Source organism: Mauremys reevesii, linkage group 1 (genome assembly GCF_016161935.1).
Source record: "Mauremys reevesii isolate NIE-2019 linkage group 1, ASM1616193v1, whole genome shotgun sequence".
NCBI classification, from domain to species: Eukaryota; Metazoa; Chordata; order Testudines; family Geoemydidae; genus Mauremys; species Mauremys reevesii.
In genome coordinates this window covers 286,829,032-286,849,489 of record NC_052623.1, presented here as the reverse complement: position 1 = coordinate 286,849,489, position 20,458 = coordinate 286,829,032, and the positions used below count along the sequence as shown (strand labels likewise).

At 41.7% G+C, this 20,458-nt stretch overlaps 1 protein-coding gene across 6 annotated transcripts in view; it reads left to right on the top strand.

The window, feature by feature from the left end:
• Window positions 1-20,458, top strand: part of TMTC2 (transmembrane O-mannosyltransferase targeting cadherins 2) — a 379,315-nt gene that overhangs the window by 2,146 nt on the left and 356,711 nt on the right. For 2 of the 6 annotated variants that reach the window (XM_039519661.1, XM_039519665.1), the window contains exon 1: window positions 7,287-7,843. The exons of 1 other annotated variant lie outside the window; for it this stretch is intronic. In XM_039519661.1, coding sequence (XP_039375595.1) covers window positions 7,761-7,843 — 83 coding nt within the window. In that variant the 5' untranslated portion in view covers window positions 7,287-7,760. Of the gene's footprint in view, window positions 1-7,184; window positions 7,207-7,286; window positions 7,844-8,316; window positions 8,373-11,536; window positions 11,618-20,458 lie in introns of those variants that run through there. 3 more of the 6 variants (XM_039519663.1, XM_039519664.1, XM_039519662.1) reach the window with 3 other exon arrangements.

The window sequence follows — 20,458 nt, the reverse complement described above, 5'->3', positions numbered from 1 at the left end:
GTCTTAGCCTCCCTTATGCTTAGACCAGGCCAGGATGTAGCCTTAAATAATTTTACCCCACCTTGGAGTATCTCCTAAATCCACACAGTCTTCCTGAATTCTCAGAACAATCCTTTATTGAAATATGCTAATTAAAGCTATTAGTTCAAATTTAGGCTATGATCTTGCCCTTCATTTTCTCTCCATTGACTAGTTAGATTATGCATGTGAGTGGAGTAAGTTTCAAGATTAAGCCAATGGCTGAGAGGTTATTTTAAGTGACTCAATTGTAAGGACTTCCTAAAAATTGTATTTCCTTCTGCATGTTATAACTGGATGAAAAGGGATAGATTCCCAGGTGTGGTGAAACTTTAGAGTACTTCAGTCAAGAATCCTGGGTACATAGGATCATGTGGTTTTCACATGTTCTAGCATAGCTTTGAGACAGCTAAATAATTAGAAATAGCACATTTCTGAGGGTACAAAGTATATTGAGAAAGGGAAATATCCTCACTCAGATTTTAGCTCTCTGTGTTCAAATAGCTTCAGGTTGTATTGTGTTGTAGCTATTAGAGTGAAATAAATAGCTAATCAAAAAGAAAAGCTGACACACAAAGTATTTAGAATTTTCAAACTCAGAAACTTTATAGGATTGCAGCAAATAAGGCCCAGACCCACAAAGGTGGATAAATCTTCGGTGTAGATGCCTAAGTCCCAATTTCAGCTCCACTACAATCCACAAAACTCCTGCCAAACCCTATAGATGCCTAAACTCATGCAGCACCTAAGTTTTCAAAGTAAAAATTTGTTAGGTGCCTATTTTTCCATCTCTAGGCATGTGCACTGATGCCTTTTTTTGGGCATCTGGATGCCTATCTCCCATTTAAACGTCAGAGAGATTCACAAATTGAGGAAGATAGGTGTATGGCCACCTACATTGTGTGTAGGGCCCAATTCAGTAGGTATGCTGAGAGGCTGCCTACTGGATCAGATTCCATTCAAAATCATGTCAGAAAAGGAGGTGACGGTGTTGACCTTATAACTTTTACATCAGTGCTTAGCTCACTTGCCTGGGATGTGGGAGACCCAGGTTCAATTCCTCCCTTTCTGCCAGGGGAGGGAAAAAAAGATTTGAATGAAGGTCTCCCACTTCCCAGGAGAGAGCGCTAACCACTGAGCTATGGAATATTTTGATGTGGGCTTTCCTCGGTCTCTCATGTTGAAGCTGTTCCACTGTGGTTAAATAATGATTGGATCAGGGGGACCGGACACAGGGTCTCCCACCTTCCATGGGAGGGCCTTAAACACTAGAGTCATTCTCTCTCTCTCACTCTCTTTGGCCCAATGGGTGTACTGGTCCTGTACTTGGTTCCTGTTTGTGGATCACAAGCAGAGATAGATATCTCCCTGCTACCTGGATGTAGGTCAGTGCCTGGCTCTGAGAAAGGGGCAGGGCTTAGCACACAATCTTCTGGTAGGCATCTCCCATTGGCTAATTTAGGTGGCTGCACATCCAGTGTGCTGTCTTTTGTGGATCACATTCTTAGGTGCCTATCTCTCCCCACTCATTGTATAGGGAGCTAAAACATCTAACTCGACTTTGTGGATCACAGTGTTGTTTCTGTGATTTTCTGGGTGCTTAAAAGTTAGGTGCTGTTACACTCAGCATTGCAACACCTAAGTCCCTTTGTGAATCCCAGCCTAAGTTCCTATTTTTCAGTAAAATAGCTAATCATTTTTCTTTATAGCTGTTAGGAGCCAAAACTTCTGGATTATGGATTGATAATCTAATCTAATCTAATCTATCTATCTATCTATCTATCTCTAAAGAGGTAGAAACCTGCCTTTACCACCCTTGTTTTTTACCAGAGAGGGCAGAGTGAAGCTGCATGATTGTGTGTAATTACATTATCTAAAGCTAAAAATATTTTTTCTCTCTCTTCTTCCATGAGTGTATCAATTCTGCAGCAATACTCTAGCTCCACTGACTGATCTAAAGTAGGAATTGGTGTCTCCTGGAAATATGCTTCCTATAAAAGTTACTCTATTGAAATCCTTGCTGAATCTCTTTCTGTTATTAATATAAGTTCATTACATGTTTTGTTTATATAGATGGCAATTTCCACTGTCCTTTTTCTTACAGATTTCCACTAGATTTTACTGTTTTATTGTTGTGAAATGGATTTGCTTTTCTTAATAATTGTATTATTACTATTTCAGAATGGTTAAAAGAAGAAAGACAATGAAGTTGATTCCCTTGAGAATGAATGGGATCCTGTCAACATGTCAGGAAGCCACATGCTAAGACATGCCCCCCCCACCCCACCCCACCCCCCCGAAAAAAAAGGCCATAAAATTAAGCAGCTCTATATCTGTGAACCCCTGAGTGATTTTGAGAAAGGCATTTGGTTAAAACTGTTTTCCACACTCCATCTTCTTCTGTAGGTAAATTAAGGGCCAGATTGTGAACCTGTCGCTCACCTCAATAAACAGTTTCTGACAAAAGTAATTCTACTGTTGTTAATGCAATTGCTTGTGAAGTGTTCACAATCTGGTCCTAGATTTTGATGATAATGAGATTAGCAGTCCCTCATCTTACTTGATCTAGCTAATTTGTATAGTGTTGTAATTTTTCAGTATATTCACTCCCCAATTAGCCAATCAATGGGGGAAAAAGGTATTTTATAAATCCCCAAAATGATTAATTCCATTGTATGAAATGTAAAGAGATTTTTAGAACTATTACTCAAAACATAACCAATAAATGGTTTATTTGATTTGGACCACAACTGCCCAGAAATATAAATCTACTTCTTTATCAATGGATGGAATGGCTGAAAGGAGAGTTGTAAAGGTTGGGAAGATGTACTACTTATTTGCACATGTGAGACACAAATTTCAGACATGTTTGTACCTGAATACTTGGATGCTAATATCTAAACTGTATTCTTAAATGTATTCACCCAAATGTGGGTTATTGCTGATTATGCACTATATGTATCTTATGACTTTAAACACAAACTTTGTATTTGTGGATAAACTAAGCACTATACCCAGATGTACAGACACTCTTTTCTTAACCTGTGTACTATATATATTTTTTAACATTAGCTTTAATGAGAGAGAATTACAAGAACATTAAATGATTTACTGACAGTGTTCCAAACTTCCCAGTACACTTCTTCACTTAAGTGTTCCAATTAATGTGGTTACTTTTTTTAGAACAATCTATTTATCATTGATGTTAAATGGTAATAACACAGCTGAGTGGTATGCAAACTACACTGTTGTTCAGAATTATGCATAATATGTTGCAACACCTAATTGTCTGTGCATGGGTGTAACAACTGATAAAATACGGATGTAGACACATTTTGACAATATTTGTATTGCCATTTAATACTTCAACTGTTCCATTAAATGCAAAATCATTAGAACTTTTCAGGGCTCAGTCTTTCTATTCTTCCTCTGCCCCAAAGGAGTTGGCACAGATATTTTCTGAAAGCCATTGCTCAGCATGGTGTGTAGACTCTGAAGTGTCTATTCAAATCTTTCTTTGGTTTTATACCACACTCATCACCATGGTATCAAAGTCAGTGACCAAATAACCAAATCTGTCACTGCGATAGGCTTGTGCTTTTCTACATACTGTGCCCCAGCTTTATCTTCCAGGCATGGTTTAGGTGAAATATATTGAAACACAATGGCCCAGAATCCTTTTACATTTTATCGGAAGACAAGATTTCCACATTGGTGCTAAAGCTGTTAAATTAATTATGCTCAACTGTATTCACAATAAAGCATATAAATGTGCCTACTAAGCTATAGCATATATAGGTTGCATAACTCAAGTCATCTTCACAATTACTGTTATTAATATGTGTTGTTACAACCTTCTTCTTCTCTTCCCCATGATAGCAGAGTCTGTAAGAATGTGAATTTCTTGAAAAAAAAGTTATTTTGGAAGTGGCTGCTTGGTGTCAGAAGTGAATTCCTAAATTACCTTGCCAGATACCTTTTGATTATCACATGTCACATAGTAAGCCTACTGTGAGTCAGAATGAATTATCTGACATTTCCTGATCATATGGTAAAATATATCAGAATGTAATTAATAACACCAGTGCATTCACTATTTTTAACCAACCGAGCAACAGAAGCAACTCTCCTAGCACTCTATCCATGCTGTTATTTCTCTTCCTCAGGGTTATTTCCTGAGTTAGGCAAAGAGCCTATGTCTCCAAGTAGAGTCTTGTAGAGCCCTGTAGCAAAGTCACTGCACCGGCTGCTTCATCTGCTGGGCCACAGCATTTTCTTGTGTGTGGAATCCTGTAGCTGACATGACATGTAAAGCTTCAGGTGTCAGACACGTTCAGCTGTGTGATCGTGTTAATCACATTCCACCCAGCTCAGAAAACTCTTTACAATGGTCCTTGTCCTTTATTGGTACAATGGTGCATTGGAAAAGCAAAATGCCTTCCAGTTGCACAGAGAAGGTGGGTGAGGTAATATCTTTTATTGGACCAACTTCTGTTGGTGAGAAAGGCAAGCTTTAGAGCTACACAAGACCTGAAGAAGAGCTCTGTGTAGCTCCAAAGATTGTCTCTCTCACTAACAGAAGTTGGTCAATAAAAGATATCAGGGGGTAGCCGTGTTAGTCTGTATCCACAAAAACAACAAGGAGTCAGGTGGCACCTTAAAGACTAACAGATTTATTTGGGCATAAGCTTTTGTGGGTAAAAACCCCACTTCACGAAAGCTTATGTCCAAATAAATCTGTTAGTCTTTAAGGTGCAACCTGACTCCTTGTTGTTTTTGTGGATACACACTAACACAGCTACCGGTGCCACCGGATTTCTTGTTGTTTTCATAAAAGATAGTACCTCACCCACCTTCTCTTAATACCCTGGCACCCACACAACTACTGCACTGCATTCCAGTTGCACAGGCACTGTACACCCTTGTATGTGCAGTGGGGGGAGGGATAGCTTGCTTGCTAAACACAGGGTTGTGAGTTCAATCCTTGAGGGGGCCATTTAGGAATCTGGGGCAAAAAGCTGTCTGAGGATTGGCCCTGCTTTGAGCAGGGTGTTGGACTAGATGACCTCCTGATGTCCCTTCTAATCCTAATATTCTATGATTCTACTCCTGCTAAGTAGGGGGTAAAACCTCAGTGGGAAACTGTACACTTGCAGGACAGTTGGGACAGCTGCTGCCTACCCCTTATGCAGCCTACTCAAAGGTAGGCAGCTTTTTATGCTCCTTCTGCCACTGAATTATCCAGGCTGTGGTTTTAGTAGTAACTCAAATAAAAATTAGAGATCAACCTCAGCTAAACTTTGTCCCCAGGCTTGGTTGTTCCCAGGGTTTCCTTGCAGGACCGCCTCTCTTCCAGCCAGTAGTCCCCACTGCCTCTTTGGGGAAAAATCCCACCATTCATATATCCTTCCTGGATGGAGTTGACAAGATGTTTTTGCTGTTATGGCCCAGCAGTCATTACCTTGTCTTTTATGCAGGATTTGTTGGGATGGTTCACAGAGGAGCTGGGTCTGAACTCAATCACCTTGTTACAGAGATATACTATGTAGAGCTGACCAGTATTGTCTGGGAAGGTATATAAAATAAGTTCCCAGATGAGTTTTGGAGGCAAGGTTCTTGTTGGCAGCTGAGCATGCAAGATCTATCCCAGGGGTAGGCAACCTACGGCAAGCATGCTAAAAGTGGCCGGGGCGGCTCCAGGCCCCAGCACGCCAAGCACGTGCTTGGGGCGGCAAGCCGCGGGGGCCGCTCTGCCGGCGCCGCGAGGGCGGCAGGCAGTCTGCCTTCCGCGGCTTGCCTGCGGAGGGTCCGCTGGTCCTGCGGCTTTGGCAGACCTCCCGCAGGCACGCCTGCGGCAGGTCCGCTGAAGCCGCGGGACCAGCGGACCCTCCACAGGCAAGCCGTCGGAGGCAGCCTGCCTACCGTGCTTGGGGCAGCAAAATCCATAGAGCCGCCCCTGAAGGTGGCACACGAGCTGATTTTTAGTGGCACTCCCACTGCCCAGGTCCTGGCCACCAGTACGGGGGGGCTCTGCATTTTAATTTAATTTTAAATGAAGCTTTTTAAACATTTTAAAAACTTTGTTTACTTTATATATAACAATAGTTTAGTTATATATTATAGACTAAAGAGACCTTCTAAAAAAAGTTAAAATGTATTACTAACAGGCAAAACCTTAAATTAGAGTGAATAAAGGAAGACTCAGCACACCACTTCTGAAAGGTTGTTGACCCCTGATTGAGGTGCTGTACTCTGAAGGGCAGTTGGACCTCTAACCCCTGGTAGCTCCCAGTAGTGAGTTCAATAAGGCCCGCTCAATGCTTTAATATGCTGTACAGCCCGCACCACACCCTCACGTCTGCAATGACTGCTCCCGGTGATGCCGGCACGCCTGCAGCGAAGCAGTAGGGATGTTTGTGACACAGCGGTAGGCTTCACAAGAGCACCTCAAACACAGCCTCTAAGAGGTCTTAATGGACTTAATCCATCGGGAGGCTGGAGAGAATTGCGTAAAACAATGATAGAGGGGGAATAAAACTTGTTCAAAGCTCCCCAACGTATTGCATACGGCTGGATGTGCAGCGTCCCACTCCTCAGGGACCGCCTGATGTGCCACTTCATGGAAACCTTTCAGAAACACATTGAAACGGGGGATCGAGCGGTGTCAAACGGAGGCAACGTTAGCAAACCCTTTGCGGAACCGCACCCTTCTCATGTTGCCCTCGCTCCCTGTCCCGTGAATGACTGACCAGCGTTTCCGTGCATGACTTGCTGTGCCCCCCGCCGGGTTCCCAGCGCAGCTAATGGCTGATTGCCACTCCCGCCGCACCCCGCCCCATGGTGCGCGCAGCCTGCTAGGCGGCTTTCTCTAGGGCCATCGTTGTTTTGCAGTTTTAACGACAGGCAGAGCGTGCCGCTAAACGTTACCCGCACGCAGCGCAACCTGGAGCGCCGGCTCCTGGGTGCATCCCGGAGACCCGAGCCCGGCAGGTGAGAGTTAAAGGATCCGCCTGCTCTTCCCCAGCAAACGGCCCAGGCTCGCTTTCTGGTGTTGCATTTCCAGCTTATTGATGCTGCGGGGCGCGGGGGGTTGTGCCAAGCTTGCGCCAGCCTCGCCAGCCTCTGGCCCCTGGACGCTCCGCCGGCCGCGCCCGGGCGGCCTCAGCGCCTCCCAGGGCGAACCTGAAGGTGAAAGGAGAGCGGGGCGGGGCGGGGCGAGAGGCGGGGAAGGGGCGGGCCGGAGGAGGGTGGCGCGCACGCGCGGTGGGAGCTCGGGGAGAGCCCCACGCGGGTGCTCCCGGAGCCTCGGCAGCGGCTCTCGCAGTTCAGCCGCGAGGGGGGCTTTGGCTGGAGCCAATGAAGAGTCACTGAGCTGCGCCCGGCTTGGCGGCACGGGCAGCCCGGGCGGCGGGCGGAGGCAGAGCAGCGGCCGCTCCGGTTCCCGCTCCCCGAGCTGCCATGGGTTAAGGGGAGAAGCGGAGAGCGAGGAGCGGGGAACAATAAACCTGCGGCTGCCGCCGGTGCGGAGCGCGGCTCCTGCTGCTGCCCGAGGGCGAGGAGGAGGAGGAGGATGCGGGGCGCGCCGAGCTGAGCCCGGAGCCGAGAAGTGGCCGGAGCCGGGCGGGGAGGAGGAAGAAGTGAGGCGAGCGAGGCGCAGGGGGCGGCGGGTGGATGCTTTTTGCCGCTGCCCCGGTGCCGGAGCAGCAGCGGCGGCGGCTGCAGGGGAAGGAGGCGGAGGAGAGATGATCGCAGAGTTGGTGAGCGGCGCCCTGGGGCTCGTCCTGTATCTCAACACCCTGGGGGCGGATTTCTGCTACGATGACAGGTAGGTGGTGCGGGGGGAGCCGTGCAGCCTGGCCGCGCCGGGAGCCCCGGGAGAGCGCGGGGGGTCTGGGAACAACTTGGGCAGCAGCCCCCGCGGCTCAGCGCTGGCGGAGCCTCCTCTGCTTCCGAGCGCCTTCCGCGGGCGCGGAGGCGGCTCCTGTCCGGGCTCCCCGGCGGGGATGGGGCGGAGGGGACGCGCTCACCTGTTGATGGAAGATCCTTAGTCGGCGGCATCTTCAGAATTAAATGCATCCCTCGCCACTTTTTTGCCTAGCCAGCATTGCTCGGTGCCTGCCATAGACCAGCCCTCCAATGCCCAAGCTCCCCGCTGTCAGGACTCGTGTAGATCAAGTTTGTTTATTCTAAACAGGGAATTAAACAGCAGCAAGAAGAGAGAACAGAAGAAGCGGTGCGGGCGGGGGGGGGGGCAAGGCGAGCTGCTGTGTGTCCTAACAACTGCTACTTTCTCTGCAGTCCCCCGCCCCCGGTTTGCAAGCGCTTAAGTTTTGGGGAACTGAAATCTCTGCTCGGTGGGCATTGAGTGCGTGAGCGTTGTGTGCGTGTCTATATATGTTACTGTTTGTGTGTTTGCATGTATGTGTATATAGTTTACTTAGTATAACAAAAACCTATTAAACGATGTAACGTCTGGGCTGGGAAGGAAGATTCACCCCCCAGGTTTCCGTAACAGATCTCTTCCCTCCAGTGATTCCCCTTGTTTCAGTGACAATCTGATTTCCGGAGCATTTGACAGTTCACGAACGAACACACACACACAGAGACACACTATACTAGCAGAATAGAGATCGCTGCTTTAACTTTGCACTGTACTTATTGCAAGCGCATACTGCGTGTGTGTGCAGTGCCTGCTGAAGATCTGATGAGCAGCGCTTCTAAACGCATTTAGTTTTCATTTTCATTGTGCAGCTTTAGTTTGTGTGTTCAACATTCCTTTATGCTAATTAGCAAAGATGAAGTCCCTGGGGCTTGAAGTTGTCTTTTGCATTCGGGTTAGTTTGGGCAGCTAATGAGACCTGAACTGTGTTGTCAAAGAAACTGCATCGATTGCTGGAAAATGTCATGGTTGTGCTGGTGTCTCTACCTATTTCTTTCCTAAATGTACTTGTGTTTAGAAACTGATGAAAAGCTCCATTAGCAATTAGGGAACATTCCAATTTGTGCCTTTTCCGGTGACTTAATCTGATTACAATTAAAACAGATGCATAATTAAAATATATTAGGGAGAACAGCACGCCTGGCTAAACTTATTAACCGTCCTGGGGTGTTTCATGCTCCATTGAAATTGAACCATCCAAAAAGTGAGCATAGATTTACTTTGACAGCTTTTCATCAGCCTCTCTCTGCTTTGGAAAGTGAATTAATCCTCTGGGTTAGGGCGAGCTTGTGACTGGGATTCGGCAGAGTGGCTTTATGTGGAAGCGATGCTGCTTGAATCCTCCTATCTAGTAGTAACTGGCCACCGCAGTATGTCTGAGTCCTAGCCAGACTTAAAAAGTGAATATATGTGTATATAACGAATAGATCAGTGATTCATGTTTCGTATGCACATTAATCGACAACAAACATTTCTAGCTGGAGTCTAAGGGTATTAACCTTTTGGAGCTTTCATTTAGCTAGGGTGTGTGAGGGGCAAGATTGAGAGGGGGAAATGACTAAGGCAGAGCTATTGCTAGATAACTTGTTCCAAACTTTCAGGCACATTAATGGGAAGGGAAAGGATCAGTCATGGCTTTGATTAGTCAATTGCCTTGGGAAATAGTCTCTGTACTGGAATCAATTAATTACAGAATTTGGAATTTTCTTGCATTCTCTTACACAGTGTAACAGTGCACCTGTCATAGTTAAGGTCTACCACGGTTTCCAGAATAAGCCCCTTTTTTTCGAGGGTTCCTACTATTCTACTGAAACTGAATGCCAAGTTTCAATTGTGATCCAGCATCTTAGCCCTGGAACAGTTTACTTTACAGTTTGACTGTAAGCATTCAAACTTTAATCCTTCAAGTCAATTATATGTATTTGAAGAAGGTATGTGAGGTAGTTAAAATATTCTAGTTTGTCACCCTTCCAGTTTTATATAGTGCTTCTTGTTTGTTTTAAAATGCCTTTAAAAAAAGCACACGGAAGAAAAATCTTCTATTTTGAAATGTAAGGTCTGATTTAGATCAACTGAAAATGGGGAATTTTTTTGACACACTGACACTATCTGAACCCATCCTGTTACACTTAAGAACTGTAGGAATTTTGGAATAGTGTATTTATGTGAACTTAAGTAGCATGTATTGCAAAACTGTGTTGTTTAAGGACGTGGTATAAATCTTTGCTTCTACTGGCCAGTCCAAATTAGCTAAGATTGCAATGTCATTTGAAATACTACTTAGCATTATTGATGTGGCGGTCAAGGTCTCTTGATCCTACCATAATTGTGCCTTAATACCATTAGAAAATATTAGTGATGTTTAATCGCAGGCCGTCTCTGAAAGAATGGAAGACAATCACATGGTATCCTCTGAACATTAATCTCACACTGTTCAAATAAAATTCTAAAATACGGGTTTGTTTATGTCTTTAGCTTTTAAATAAATTAAACACTTCTAGTAGTTGTAACTAAAAAATAGCAATTCACTGGGGTGCACTGAACTCCAATTAATGACATTTCTGTACAATAGGTCATCTAATTAGCACATTTTCAACTACCACACTGCAAGGGACAGGAAAAACAAATGTTGCAAGATAGTAATAGCTTTTCCTAGCTCATCAACATGTTTAAAAATAGGATTCTCAGACCTAAAATTTTCTTTTAACTGTAATCGCAGAATGGCACTGCCCTACAGGAGCCTTCTTGAAAAGTAACACTAGATAAGGAGGTCAGAGCTGGAACTGCAGGACACAGCACCCCATGTGGGAGATGGATCATGCTTCTAACTTTAAGTGAATCAAGATTGTGCATTTAAGCTTGGAAACTGTAATGTTTGTTTCGGGAGGGCATCATGTTACTATAACTTTTTCTATTTCCTTTTCCACTACTTTGAAATTATATCAGAATCTGTTCTTTATATATTATAATGATCAAGCTTACTATATAAAAGGTGTCTATTTGCTTTCTGTATTTTTTTTTAATGTAGGTTGGTTAAGATTAAGTGGCATCGTAAAAACTTCTTCTTATAGGAAAATCAATTTCCCTGTGGTAAAACTTAATATTTTAGAGGCTTCATGGCACCATATTGAAAACTGTGCATGATGGGGATATAATAAACTTACCTAGTCTAAGCTTTATTGTTTTATATCAAAGGGCTCAATATTTCTATTTTTCTCCCCCTCACGCCATTCATCCAGTTAAATTGAAATGGAATTAATTTAAAGTCTTTGGTTAAGAAATATAATAAGAAAATCTGTACATCCCATCCTTTAATCATAAATCCATATAATTTATGTGAAGTGTACTTGAAAGCTATACTTATCTGTGGAATATTAATAAGGAGAAGGAACACGTGTTGGTTTTCTTATGGTTCAGATTGGGTATTGAAAACTTTGAATTAAGTAGTGGCAACTAAACTAAAGTTCAGTATAATGAAGGGAGTCCCACCATTTTTCTATTCCCCTCTAATCCCAGAAAATTCAAATCATGCATGCAGAATTTACAAAAGCAAGTTTCTTTTCCTCCCCTCTGCTGTAGTTTTCCTAAAGGGTCTTGATGTTTCTATACTGTATGCTGAGATCATGTGGAAAGACTCCCTCTCTTCATCTAGAAAACAAGGTAAATATTTTTTCCAATTATCTCCCTATTTGGCCAGTTGATCATTGGGAGATAGGGAGAAAATTATATGAAAGAACAAGTTAAATAGGGAGTATAATACTTAAATGTTTGTGATATACCACATTGAGCTGACATTCCTGGTTAACACAGGTTTAGCTGAGCAAAATCAGTTGGAACTGATACAGCCATATTGGGGGAATGTAATTTCCAATACTGGGCTGTGTTGAAGATTTTCTTGCTGTTTGTTAAATCTAATTTCTTTCCAGATTAAGGGGGCTAATTTCCAGTCATGTACATGAAATTCTCATGCATGGTAATGAGAATTTCACTTATGTACCAGTATGATAGGGAAGATAAGATGTCTGCTGCTGTGATTAAACTATCACACTTGCACAATTGCTTTTGCTTACCCACTTGTGCTTGACTTTAAATTGCAGTTTTTGTTTAACTGGCTATTGGGTGCTTTGTTGTGATGGTGTAGTCCTTGGTGTAACTTGTGCTAGGTCACTGTCAGTGTACAACTAAGGGGTGCAAGATTTAGTGCTTCTGGTACCTATGCACCAGAAGGGGAGGGGTACCTTACTGGTTTGAGCATTGGCCTGCCAAACCCAGTGTTGTGAGTTCAGTCTTTGAGGGGGCCATTTAGAGATACAGGACAAAAATCTGTTGGATGATTTAATTGGGGATTGGTCCTGCTTTGAGCAGGGGGTTGGACTAGATGATCTCCTGCGATCCCTTCCAACCTTGATATTCTATGATGCCTGAAATCATACATAGCTAAAGTGACCATCTCAAAAACACCTCCTCCACTGAAGTATTTTTGCTCTTCTACCAAGTACTTGAAGAAAGGCTCATTTTGAGGATAGTATTAGTGTGACATTTTGACATTAAGTGATAATGCTGTAGACCATTCATAAAACGGATGCTTTTGAAAATGCCTACAATTTTTTTTAAATAGATGTCCTTTGCATAGACAGATGGAATTCCATTGTTCACTCTTACTTATGTAGTTCTCGTAGAGAAATGTAGACTGCATGCTATCCCCAAGTTTTACAATCTTGATTTATAAATCAAGAAGTTAAGGTGAATTACATGAGAAGAAATTCTTTGTGAGGTAGCCTTTTTATGAACTAATCGCTTGGGGAAAACAGCAATTTATATGAATAATAGAAGGTATGTTTCCCACCTTTATTGCGTAGGAGGTTTATTCAATCAAATAAAATACAATAGACCAAATTTTTAGTTTATGCTCTATTCTGTTTAGTAAGCACAAATTGAACTGCCATGCTGATGGGAAATGATTTCAAACAGCTCTCTTCCATAGTTTCTGCTTAATGCTCCAACCTGTGTCAAGTCTGAGTATGCATTTAAGATATTTATTATCTGAAACTATTGCTCAATTTAAAATTAATCTGAATCCATACACTATTGCACTGTACCTCTGTTGGGCTTGCCACATGAGATTTAATCTAGCAAGTGACCCAAATACATGCACAGGAAGAACAAGTATAAGTACACTGGGGAAAACTGCTTGCCATCTGTGTCTTAGTTGATCTTTATGTATATTTGATTATTAATTTACATTTATGATTTTTAGAGTCCTTTGTCTTGTCATCTACACTTAATTTTTCAGTTCTAATGCACTCTTCTGGAAGCACCGAGGTTCCTGCTGTTATAATTGTCAATTGGGTGAAACCTGTCAGATTCCAACAGTGGGATTACGACAGGGGAAGTCGTATAGTTTATCTTCCTAACCCCTTCTTTTCTCCCTGCTGTTCGGCATTCTAAATGTGCTTATTTAAAATGGTCATGATGATAGCAGTTATTTGAAGCTGTGGCCTTTAACACATTGATAGAGGAGAATGTACTCCAGAACAGATGCCTGCATAATCTCAGCTAAGGAGACTAACCATTTTCAAGCAGTATAATTAAAAGCAGCCAAGCAAACAAAATACCTGATCACGAAGCTTGATGAATCTATTGCATTGACATTTCTCATGTTATTCCATTTTCCAATGCTAACACACAGTGGGTGCCATCATAATACTTTTTGTTTTTGTTTGTTTTTCAAGCATTATGCGTTGAATGAGTCAGCTTTTGTTGCTTAATCAATATAGATATTCTTCATCCAGAAGAATGACATTCGTGACTCTTTAGTAGGAATGCCATGGTATAGACTTAGAAAGTCAATTGCTGTTTGGCATTCCTATACATCACAATATAAGAGGCAAACTTTCAGGTTCTCAATGAACATAGAGCAGTCACGTAAAGCATGAATCCTGTCCCCCTCTAATGTCTAGACCACAGTGGATAACTGTTTGTTTCTAGATTTGATAAGACTCTCTGTATTGGAGTCATTGGCTAGTTACCTGGATCACTTGATTATTACCTGTTCTGTTAATTCCTTCAGAAGCACCTGACATTGGCCACTGTCAGAAGGCAGGATACTGAGCTAGATGGACTGACCCAGTATGGCCATTCTTATGTTCTTACCTCATCTTCGGGAAGCTCATCCTGCTTATGATAGAGTTCCAAATTCAAGTGCCTTATGGAATATTAACATCATATTAGCTTGCCAGAGTGGAAGCCATTCATAAGGCTCAGAAATCCCCTCTATTTCTTGAACATCTGATTTATCTGTAAGAAAGGAGTGCTAATTTAGAACTACCTGTGCCACTTCTCCTTCCCCACCTTTCTCTTTTATTCCTCTTCTAACTTTGAGGTCTCTGAGGTTGCTTTTGAGGTAGATTTGTTACGGATTCATGGAATTATGCCTCTGTCGTACATGTGCTTGCTGCTGAAGCTCTGGGTTCAGTGCGCTTGATAACTTGTGGTAGAGATTGTTACAAACATACAGTCAAACTTCAAGTAGCAAGTAAAATAATTTTGAACATGGAGGAAGCTCTTTCACTTGTTTAATTCATGCATCATTTGCTTAAAGCATGCCGACACCCATTAAAACTCAAATCCCTTCTTTGGTAGCATGGTCACTCAGCTTGTTAGCTTTGCATTTCCCCATTATATATATTTTACAGATTTGTCTGAATTTTTATCCCTTAAAAATAAAAAGTATCTATCTATCTACCTACCTACCTACATTTTCACTTTCTCCCAGTATTGTTGACCTAGAATATCTGTATCTTTATGTGAAGTCTCAAATTTTATATTGGTTGTCCTACATCTTTGGTCATGGACATCCTGGCCTCTAGCATGCTGAAATGGTTTTGGAATGCTTCTTGGTTGTTGATCTCTATTGCTGGCCTTTGAGGTTTGGCAACCTTTTGAACTGCTTGTGCTCTCTTGACTTGCATTATGAATGGTCAAATGTATTCTGCTTATCTGCCTTCAAAGATCTGAGCACATTCTGCAGGTGAGTTGTTTATGCCAACAAGACACCATGCAGTGCTGCAAGGTTTCAGTCCACCTCTAGAAGTTCAGATTCTCACGTCACATTTGTTTGGATCTTGCATGGTCCGTTAAGGTTAAAGAAAGGAGTTCATATTTTCAGTTTTTCATGAATGGATCAGGTGGTATCTATACAGGTTGCAGCATGTTTAACTAAAAATGGTTGAGCTGACAAATGGTATCACTGTGCCTTCTGTTGATGCTTCAGCACATTTAATGTAGTGATTGAGATGCGGTTACTCCTGTCTGATCTGATGAACATGTAGCTTAGTAGGAAAAAACAACACCTGAGGATTGTAGGGATGGTAAAGGATAGGAACAAGCAGACCTAAGTCTGGCCTTCATATGAAGGATCTCAATATTCTATTACTTCTTTTTGTTTTACACACTGAGCAAATCTATACTTAAAATCCAAAAAAACTGTTGGGTATTCCTGTTCCTTAACAGTGACCACTACTCACTGTATCTGGTATTCACTGCACTCCAGGGTCTCGTGTTATTTTCCAATACCGAGAGAAGGAAAAGTAGTGAGGAAATCCTGAATTCTAATCCTGGCTCTGACATCTTCCTGTGACCATGTGCAAATTACTTAATCTTTCTATCTTAGTTTTTCCATCTGTAACATGGGGCTAATTGACAACAGGATAAATCACCATGTAAATGAGTATTATCTCTTAGTGCTCACTCACCTCGTTTATGATCATCCCCTTACATTGTATTCTCAGTTCTTGCCATTTGTTTATTGTGTTTGCTGGTATCGAAACTATTTATTTTGACTGAGCTCTGTATTTTCAGTTTATTTGCTCGCCAGTGGCTTGACCACAAATGGCTCATATTCATGTTTTAACACCCTTACAAAATCAGTGTAATATTTAAAAGCGTGTGTGTATATAGTATAATATATGAGTACAATGAAATAAAATATAGATGTTTTCCTTGCTGCCCACCTTTAACTTTTTCTCCATAATACCTCAAACATGAGACCATGTGTTTTGGCGTCTGCCATTCCAGCAGAGAAATGGATGAACCTTCCTTTGAAACCAGTCAATGTGGCTCCTTAATTCATCTGTAAGGGTCATTGTTGAGTGACTCAAAGCACTTCCTCCTCCCCAGGAGCTAAGACCATTGCCTCAGGAATGCTTTCAGTCCCAGCTGGTCCAGGAAGCCCGAGACTGACAGGTAATTGAAGCAGGATTTTCCGCATGGCAGTACAAAGCATTGCCACTATACAACTGGTCTGGTCTGTGGGATTCTCTTTTTATTTATAGACCTGTCTAATAGACAAAAGGAAGCTTGAGCTTTTGACCCACAGCTCAAGAGAGAGGAGACAATCTTGCCTTCAGCACTACAGGTTTACGAAAGTCCTTTGCTTTTTGAATTTAACAATGTAAATCTTGGCAGTTGTGGTCAGAAGAATCTTGTGTGGTTTTAACTCTTAAGTACTCTCACTTCAGTTAGCTAGTACAGTACTAACTTGGTAAGAGAGCAACAAAAGCACTGCAAACAAGAAGGCCATTTTAATAAATTATGTACCCGTGTCTCTGAGATGTCATCTTCACATAGTGGCTAACTTAAGTGCTTACTTCCATGCAGAAGCTTTGCTCATTTGTCACTCTCTGAAATAGCACTTAGGCTCTTCCCAATAACTTTCAAAGAATAATACTGATTATTTAGTTTGGCATCAAAAAGTCAGAGTCCATTGTTTGGGATTCCAGGTGTGGGCAGCAAAAAGGGCTAAAAAATGCTTCTCTTTTTCTGAATTCATCTACTGAGACTACATATTAAATGGTTTTAAGATGGAGGAATGATTTGATGGGAGAGTGAGGGAGAAAAGACAGTTGTAATCACAAAATCTTATATTTTTTAAAAGGTAGGGTTTGTCTACACTGCAGATGCTACAGTGGTGCAGCCATAGTGTTGTAATGTAGAAACTACAGCGATGGAATGTTTTTTTTCCATCCACCCTCATTAATCCACCCTCTCGAGAGGTGGTAGCTAGGTTGCCAGAAGAATTCCATTGACCTAGGTGTCTATACTGGGGTTTAAGTCACTTTAATTACATATCTCTCAAAGATAACAGGTTTGGCATAAGTTTTAAGTGTAGACCAGGCCTTAGTGTTTGCAACAAGAAAATAAGTAGGGTGACACATGAAAGTAAACAAGGAACTTCCCTTTACATAGGGTTCAACCAACCTTGTAGCCTATGGGTATTTGCTAGGTTAGGCATAGGTATAAGTTAAGGCTGTAACATAATGAGCCTATAATTGTGAAGGCTTGTAAGACAATAGCTTAGCTAAACTAAACCAGGACTAAAGCCCCCCAAAGCCTTCATGTAAACAGCTAGCCAGGAGGAACCCTAGATCATAAGATATCAGGAGATTAAATGTGGTAATAAACAAGAAAGATTAAACTGCTGACAAGTAACCAGAAGATGCCAGTTGCTATCAGCTTTAGATATTTTAAGGTAGGAACATCAGCAGATGAGTGATGGCAAGAATGACTGGTATCTAATTGGTGTATATGCTAATAAACTTGAGGTAAAAGGTCTAGTAACCTATGGGAGACAAGCACCCCAACATTAGTAGGGTGAGGAAATATAGATAAAGAAGAGGAGCAGAACCCCCTACTTAATATACATTAGACATAGTGGATGTCGGTGTTTCAAAAGCATTCCCTTTTATCTGTCTCTCAAATAGACACTTGACCTGATCTAGATCTCATTAGTCAATGGAAAGATTCACATTGACTCTCTCTAATGGAGTCCAGATCAGGTCCGTAGTTCTTCCTCCAGCCGTTTGTGCAAAGGGGATAACAGAGTTGAAGTTGTTTACTGGGAGCTAGGTAATACTTCCTCTGTACCTGTCATTTTTAAACTCTGCTCTGATCCCATCTCTTTTTTTAGAACCATTAATTGTGATGGTGCTGGTTTCCTTTTCCTATCACTAACTTCCGGCATAGCATTGACTTCAATTATTGTAGCCATTTTAGGTGTGATTCTGCCAAACTGTACTTTGTTGTATTTATTATATTGTGTTCTTAGACTGCCCCCATCCCTAGGGTCTCTGTTCAAATTATTATGCTGCGATCAAACACCTGACTTGTTTTGTAGTCAAGTTCATCATAATTTTCATGCATGTATGTGTATTTCTGACAAATTAAATGTCTTATCTGCAGGCATGGATTTGTTATATTGTTATAAGACAAAACACACACGACCTGGAATGGGGAGGTAGAGGTTCAGACTTAAAACCTGGACTGATATTTTTCAAAACCAACTAGTGATTTTGGGTGCCCAATTTGACAACTTAAGGAGGCCTAATTTCCCCCCCCCCACCGAAACTTGCATCCTCTGAAAGTCAAGCATATAAAATCAGTAGCTACGTTTGAAAATCTTTGCCTTGCTCTTTTGGAGTATGTCTACACAGCAAAGAAAAACCTGCTGCTGGCTCGTGCCAGATGATTCGGGCTATAGGCTGTTTCACTGCTGTGTAGATTTCTGAGCCAGAGCCTGGGCTCTGGGACCCTCCTACCCTCAGAGTTCTAGAGCCTGAGTCCAGAAGTCTATGCTGCAGTGAAACAGCTGGCAACCAGAGCTCCTTGAGTTTGGGGTTTTCCTTGCTGTGTAGACATACCCCATGTTCTGCCATAGGACTCCAACGGTATTTCTATTTTGTTTTTGTCTTATGAGTGCTATCACTTAACTGGTGGCAATAGAAGATCCTTTACGTTGCCTGTGGGCTGGCCCCTCGAGGGTGATACCACTGACTCAAACACAACAAACTAGCACACTAAATAGTACGCTGCTGCACAAACACTTGAGGAAAACTGCTTTTTAAAGTGCACTACACATATGCCTTCAGTCTGGTCTGCACCATATCAACTCCCCTTCTGTCCTGTGCATACTTGAAGCCTTTTGATAGTATCATAAAACCAAATTGGGCACATGGCATTATACACCGTAACAACACTCAAGGGCTGCAACAAGTTAAATTTGTGACTAATTGGCCCGTCTGTTGCAATGGATCTGTGAAATGAATATGTACTTTAAAAGTGTGATTCTACTCTGAAATTGTAATAAAGATGGCTTAGTGAGGTTATGATTGTTTCTCAATGCAATTGTATTGGGGTTGTGTCATGGACAATTAAAATTGTTTTCCTAACTGCTGTTCATGCAGTGCTGGAGCAGTGCCACTGTCGTGCTTGTAGTGTAGACATACCCTAACAGATGAAACCTCTTAACCCTGTTGAAGTTTTAGTCTCACAGATAGAGACACTAGGTGAAAACCTCGTGCCAGTTGAAGTCAGTGGGAATTTTGCTATTGACTTTAGTAGGGCCAGGAGTTCACCAATAGCTGTGTGGCCTTGGGCGAGTCCCTGAAAGCAATGACAGAGCCAGGACTGGATTTCTGGTTCCTAGTCCTGTGCTTGGTTCACTGCTCTGTGCTGTCTCTCAAACACCCCTCTTCCCGCCCCCAAAAAAACAAAAACAAAAAAAACCCACCTGAAAATTTATTTTCAAATACATGATCTGACTTCTAAGATTTGGTCTAGTCTGGAAAATCTTCTATTACAATCTAAGATCCTTGTCATAGATAAATTTCATAAACATTTATTTAGGCCCCAATCCTGACTGTGGATCTAATTGCAGGATCAGGGCCTTAATATGTAAATGAATAATACTAATTAATAATTACAGGTGAGTCTTGGTAACATCAGTCTTAAATTAAGTCTCAGCATTTATATACTTGTACAAGAGAAATTTTTTAAAGGTGATATTTTTGGGGAAGGAGGTGTGTGTTTTACAAGTTAACTTCAGTTGCAGTAGGAATTGTGGAAAGTGTTTTTCATTTAAGCAATTAACTGTTCTTTAACTAAACTTGCTGATCTTTTACAGTATTTTAATTAAGAAAACAATAACCTCCCCCACAAATAAACATTAATTCAGATCAAAGACCATTTTTTCCTTAGTAGCTAAATAAATAAACAAAAATATCATCTAAACACTGCTTGGCTGCATGTGATGAAATTTGCAAAAAGAATGAGTGCTAAGCCAATGCTGAAAGAATTTAATCAGGCAAAATGGTATTTTTATGTGTAGCAGTTAGTTTTTCGTAAAAATTCCATTTATTTATAGCTTATTTGTAACACCGATGTATCTGAATGCATTTTGTATGCTTTATATGAAAAGGCATAGCTGTATGGGATACCTCACATCATTGTAAATTATTCCTCCTGTATATCAAAATCATTCAGAACACTAAACCCCCCCAAACTCACAATTTTTTTTATTAAAGTGAAATCTTCACTTTGAGAATATTTTATGTAGATGTTAATTTTTAGGAGTAAGGTTAAAATAAGGCAAAAGACCAACGAGAATAAGCTATGATTTTGTTTCATACTCACCCTTGGCTTAAAAAAAAAAAAAGGAAAATTATT